This window comes from Vombatus ursinus, unplaced genomic scaffold, assembly GCF_900497805.2.
Source record: "Vombatus ursinus unplaced genomic scaffold, bare-nosed wombat genome assembly UNPS02014813.1, whole genome shotgun sequence".
In the NCBI taxonomy this organism is placed as follows: domain Eukaryota; kingdom Metazoa; phylum Chordata; class Mammalia; order Diprotodontia; family Vombatidae; genus Vombatus; species Vombatus ursinus.
This window is the reverse complement of record NW_020954591.1, coordinates 28964756-28970755: the sequence shown is the minus strand read 5'-3', so window position 1 is coordinate 28970755 and position 6000 is coordinate 28964756. Positions and strand designations below refer to the sequence as shown.

Here is a 6000-nt window from a genome sequence, read left to right as displayed (position 1 = left end):
AGAAAGAAAGAAAGAAAGAAAGAAAGAAAGAAAGAAAGAAAGAAAGACAGAAAGAAAGAAAAACAAAGGCATCACTTAACAACGATTGCCTCCAAAAAAAAAGAGGTTGTTAGCTGATTACAAAAAAGTATTCAATTCAGTAGAGCAAAATTTCCCTTTAAAGGCTCTCCTTCAAAGAAGTAAAAGACACACAGCTGCCAAAATCATACACCATCCCTTTAAAGATATAACAGACACTTTTTCTCAATGGTCCTCTGATTAGTAATATCAAACAAAAAATACAGAGGCAGATATAAATCCATCAAAGGTATCTGCTGCCATCTTGGAGAACTGTCCAGGAAATAGAAAAGGGATTCCCTACAGATGATGAGGTCTTCCCAGCGATCCTGTTGGCAGGTGATATTATGCTGAATGCATGAAGCCACAGAACACTGAAGAATCTCCTAAATGAGAACTGTAATCACTCAAAAGAGTTTGGTCTAGCCATCCTCTAAAAATTCAATAGATCATCATATGCTTATTTGCCCAGTCTAAGATATTCAATTGGAGGGATAACTCATAGAGGCGGTCCATCAGTATGTACATACATACATGTGCGTGTCTATGTCATACTGATATATGTATGTACATACATATGTGTGTATGTGTCTATGCATGTGCATATAAATATACATATTTGTGAGGAATCTTCACATAAGCAAAGAGCTAGGCCCAGAATCAAACAGGTAGAGGGTGACAAATGAATTGCACCTGGAGAATGGTGCTGTGCTTTTAATGACCCTAACCTCTTCCTGAAACAAAGGCCTATCACTTAAAAACAATATTCCTGGCTACATGTCATGATACACCATTATCTATCTAGAATTAAAGCTGAGGGTGACCCAAAGGACACTATGTCAAGGGATCTAGAGTAGACCATCCCCCCTACATACACATTGAGTGGACCCCAGTATGGAGTATTATGGAAAGTCATGGACAAAAGTCACATATGATGGGCAGGTATAAATGGTTTGCACTCTGCACCATTGAGGGAAAGTACCCACATCAGTGAAATCTCACATCCATTGAAGTACTGAAGTAACTTCATGGTTGGCAAGTGATCAAAGGGAGAAGGAGCTAAAAAAACTAATACCCAGAAGATTCTGAAGGAAAAACATCAAAATTCAGCACATCTGAACTCTTCAGAAAAACCTCTCTCTGAGTCCCTGCAAACAAACGGAAAAGCAGGTGCTTTTAGAAGGTTATGAAGAGTAAGCACTGACGAAATGTCTTAAAGACTGTCTAGTAAGAATTGAAAAAAAGCAGAAATACCAAGTTTCAAAGATTCACGAAGAAGAAAAACTAAATGGAACAGCCGGAGAAACTGCTCAGTTTCACAAAGCCAAAACAGAATCTGCAGCAGGACAAGCAAGCTCTCCAAACAAACAAGCTGGATCCAGTTAGTGCGGAAGCCCCATCAAATCAGAACCTGAAGAAAAACTACAAGCTGACCCAAACCTACAAAGATCTGCTGTCAGACATGGAAAATGTCTGACCCAGGACTTACAAACTATTATACTTTTTGTTCACTCTAACAAAAACTCAGATCAGTGTTATCAATGATGTATATGTAAAGGAATAGTCGCTTATACTTCCATTTCTGCTGTTTCAGACTTCATTCATTTTAAAATTTGTGTGTGCATTTTCTAAAATTGGCAGCAGCAAAAATTATAGTTTCTGTTCACTAGAAAGTAGCCTTCAACAAGATCCCCTGAATTCTCAATCACACTCAACTACATAAAACTACAACCAATAACCAATACTCTTAAAGACTCCTTAGGATTGTCACAGACTTGCATAGCCATGTTCATCATCATACATTAGTTTTTTTTATGATCATTTAAATCTGAAAACAAGGGCATCAAAATCCTCTGGGAAAATGTATCTCACCAAAATTTGACCTAACCTAATAAGCCAATCTTATTACCCATTACCCAAGACATTCAGTAGCTGAGCTACATATGTACTATACAACTTAAAATGAAAAGTGTTTGTTTTTAGCTTGAATCCCCATTAGACTAAGACTTTTATCTACCCTCTACACTTTCACAATCATTTTCATGTTGCTTCTAATCAATTTCCCACCATGGAAAAGTTCAAACAGCCTACTCCCCAAATCCCAGAGTTCATACACTATATTAGGTATATGGGCAAAGGAAAACAAATAGTTTTTTTTGAGCTTTGTACTTGCTTGAGAAACAAACAAGTACCCTGTACTTTCAGCAAACTGAATGGTAAAAGCTTGTGCTTTACATATGAGATATAAATAGGAAGCTGGTCCTTTTCAAGAGGAATGCCACTCTGAAAATACTTCCAAAATCCAAAATCAAAATTCAGAATTGTTTTTTGAAGCTTTAACCAAAAGCCATTTTATTGGTTAGTTTTTTAAAATACACAATCATATTTCAAAGCTGTTCTAACATGGATTCCCTTATTACTAGGCAGCTTAAAGATGGCAACTTGTAATTTAATTTTCGACTGACTGATTTAACTGAAAGAACTAAAGAAATTACTCAATGTTTTAAAAAACAATTACCTTGAGCAGTAGTATAAAATTCGAATAGAAATAGGGGCCATTAAACCATACATAAGGATCCCGTGGGCCGAATACTGACAATTCTAAAATGTAGTATTATCTCTGTTTTGTTGTATTTTTACGGATTTTGGTAAATACTTCCAAATTACATTTTAATCTGGTTGGGGCCACACTTGGGACTGTTGTGGGACACGTGTTTGATACCTCTGACTTAGCAAATACAGAGTATGTAGAAGGGAGAAAACATAGGTCAAGTCATGACTGGATTATTCAGAAGCAAAAGGAAAAGCTCCCTTCTTACCTGCTGAGCTGTGGCATCCTGCTGGACATAAGTCACCTGGCCTGGGTCTGTAAACAGAGTCTAGACAAAGGAGAAAAATACTTATCAAACAGATCTCTAGGTAGATTACCTCCAACCCACACAGTGAAAATTACCCTATGCTAAGCATCAATTCCTGGGAGAGTTCTTTCTCACCATAGCCAGTCATAATCCTACATGAATAAATAAAACAGATAGCAATCTTGCATTTGGCTAGAGCCTTTTATTCAGGTGGCTCCAAAGAGATTTTATGAGATGACTATCCCAAACTAAATATCATATGTCACTATTTTACATTCAAGTAAAGCCACCTCTGCACCTTACCTGAATGTGGCAACTAATTAAAAGGTTTACAACATTTTGAACAGGAAGTAACAAAACATTTCACATCGAACTGAAAGTATAACTGGGGGTAGGGTTGGGGTGGAGGGGATAGTCAAAGTACTCTTTAATCAAGGCAGTTTCACTGAAAGCCCTATACTCCACTAAACCTTCCAAATGACTATTACGGTGATCATGGAATCACAGTCTTAGACTCCCTAACCCAATGCATGAATCACATCTCTAAGTCAATAAACGGTAATCTTGCCTCTGTTTGAATCCCTTCAGGGGCAGAGAACATACCACCTAATGAGATAGCTTATTTGGTTATTGGACAACTCTAATAGTTAAGAATGTCTTCATTATTTTTACCTAAAATCTACCTCTCTATAACTTCAACGCCTATATTTAATGTCCCCTTTAAATTAGAAGGGAGTCTCCATACTCAAACTAGAAGGCCCGTATTTAATGCCTCATTCAAACAAAAGGCCTTTGGCAACAAATGCTACCTCAAAAGAATTATGATTCAGTCCTAACTCAGGGAACTAGTCAAGATTTTTCCTCTATCACTGGATTTATTCAATTTTCCAGTACAGATCTTGAGGATTAACATAATAATAAACAAACAAAACAATCACAAGTGTGACAAGAAAACTCATTTACATTAAACAGTGCTACATTAAAAACAGTAAGGGTTAAAAACATGCAGGAGTGCCAAAGACACTGTCTTGCCTATTTTATTTTTTATGAGTATTAAAAGTATTACATTAAGTGGGTCCCTCTAGAAAATGACAGCATGCTTTCTTCTTAGGAGCAACTTGAGCTCTCTGTTGAATGTTACATAAGGGAGAATTAATATTACTGGAATCTTAGTGCAAATGAAATGGTATTTATTTTGATAACCACTCGGATTAAGAATGCATTCATGGGCCAGCATATCAAGCAATTTATGAAAATAGGGTTGGTTACAATTCCATGCCATTTACCAGAGCTTAAAAGACAAGCAGAATGGTTTCAGAAAAACCTGGGGAGACTTATATGAAATGAAGCAAGCAGAACCAGGGGAATATTGTATACAATAACAGCAAAGGATGATCAACTGTGAAAGCCTTAGCTACTCTAATCAAGACAATGATCCAAGACAATTCTAAAGGACCCATGATGAAAAATAGTATCCACCTCCAAAGAAAAAAACTGATGAACTTGGAATGCAGATTGATGCATACTTATTTTTTATTTTACTTTATTATTTTGTTTGTGTTTTCTTTTGCAACATAGCTAATACCGAAAAATGTTTTGCATGAATTCACATACATAAGGGTAATCAAATTGTTTGCTTTCTCAAAGAGGGGGAGGGTGGGACGGAGGGAAAGAATTTGGAACTCAAAATTTTTTTAAATTATTGTTAAAATTTTTACATTATTGAAAAATATTTTATGAAATAAATAAAAATGATTTTTAAAAAGATATCTCAGTTTCTGTTACAGTAACTGTCATGCAGTCAATAAACCACCAGCAAAATCTGAATATCTTGTACATAACCAACACACTTTCTCTTTTCACCTATGTTTGGTAGCAATTACGCTGAGCCAAAGTAGACCTGATATTTTGAATACCAGTTGTCCAAAAAAAAAAACACAATTACTACATTTTCTAGATTAAGGCCAATGGGGAGAAGTCCCGAAAGTCTATTTTACATACCTGTGTGGCTTCCACAGGATGAATATAAACTAGAGTGTGCTCTGGAGCATCCACTGAAGTATAAGAAGCCCCATCTGCCGTGTAGACCACCTGCTGGGATGGACGGTCCTGATCATCACCATACACGATCTGAGCTACTGTTCCACTTTCAGGAACAAAGTGCACCTGGGAGAATAAAGCAGACAAATACATTCTTGCAACCAAAGTCACCTTCACAAAGAGATGTCACCAACCATGGACTACAAATAGCTGGGCTTCTTAAGTAGGGCTAATGAAAGAAGAATTTGGATTGATGGACCTGTGTCTGCATTAAACAGCAGACTAGAAAGAAGGCCTAATGAACTAATTCACTATTGTTTTACATTATGCAACTAGCTTAAACTCGCTGTGCCCCAAAGTGAAGATGTAGCCATCACTCACTGGGAATTACAAGGATTTGGTTGATGAATGGAATCAAATGCGTCTAGATTCAAGAGTCAACTTCTCTTAAAAACATAAAACTCCTTGTTTCAAAACTTTTGGGATGTATCTTTATAGAATCACTTTATTTTTTTAAAGGCCTTACAACTGGGGTATAAGTAGAGTTGTTTAGAGCTAATCAAAACAAAGAACTAGAACCTAAAAAAGGCAGGGGGCATATATGAGAGCTCTGAGAATAAATTTCTCAAAGTTGTTTTATTTATCAGCAGGTAGAATGAAAAGATTTTCATCCCATGGATGAAAAATCTAAAAGTAAAAGTCCAGTTTTAATTTTGTAGCTTTAATGCCTAAGGGTGAAACGTGACGTTTAATCTGATCTTCGACATGTGTACAAGCACATGACCAAAGGAGAGGGAGCTGATGGCACGATGGACAGAGTGCCAGGCCTGGAGTCAAGAAGACAGGAGTTCAAATCAAGTATCAGGCATTTACCAGACTCTGAACATGTCCCTGCGCCTCTGTTTGCCTTAGTTTCCTCCACTGTAAAATGGGGATAATAATATCACCTACCTCCCAGGGTTGTTGTGAGGATCAAATGAGATAATATTTGTAAAGCATTTAGCACAGTGTCTGACACATAGTAGGTGCTTAAAAAAGCTTATTC

General features: G+C 36.8%; 1 protein-coding gene across 2 annotated transcripts in view; it reads right to left on the bottom strand.

Moving 5' to 3' along the window:
• The window catches only part of PRDM10 (PR/SET domain 10), a 139552-nt gene that overhangs the window by 86302 nt on the left and 47250 nt on the right, over positions 1–6000 (bottom strand). For both annotated transcript variants that reach the window (XM_027835105.1, XM_027835106.1), the window contains 2 exons: positions 4917–5081; positions 2877–2936 (listed from right to left, as the gene is read on the bottom strand). In XM_027835105.1, coding sequence (XP_027690906.1) covers positions 2877–2936; positions 4917–5081 — 225 coding nt within the window. The remainder of the gene's footprint in view (positions 1–2876; positions 2937–4916; positions 5082–6000) is intronic.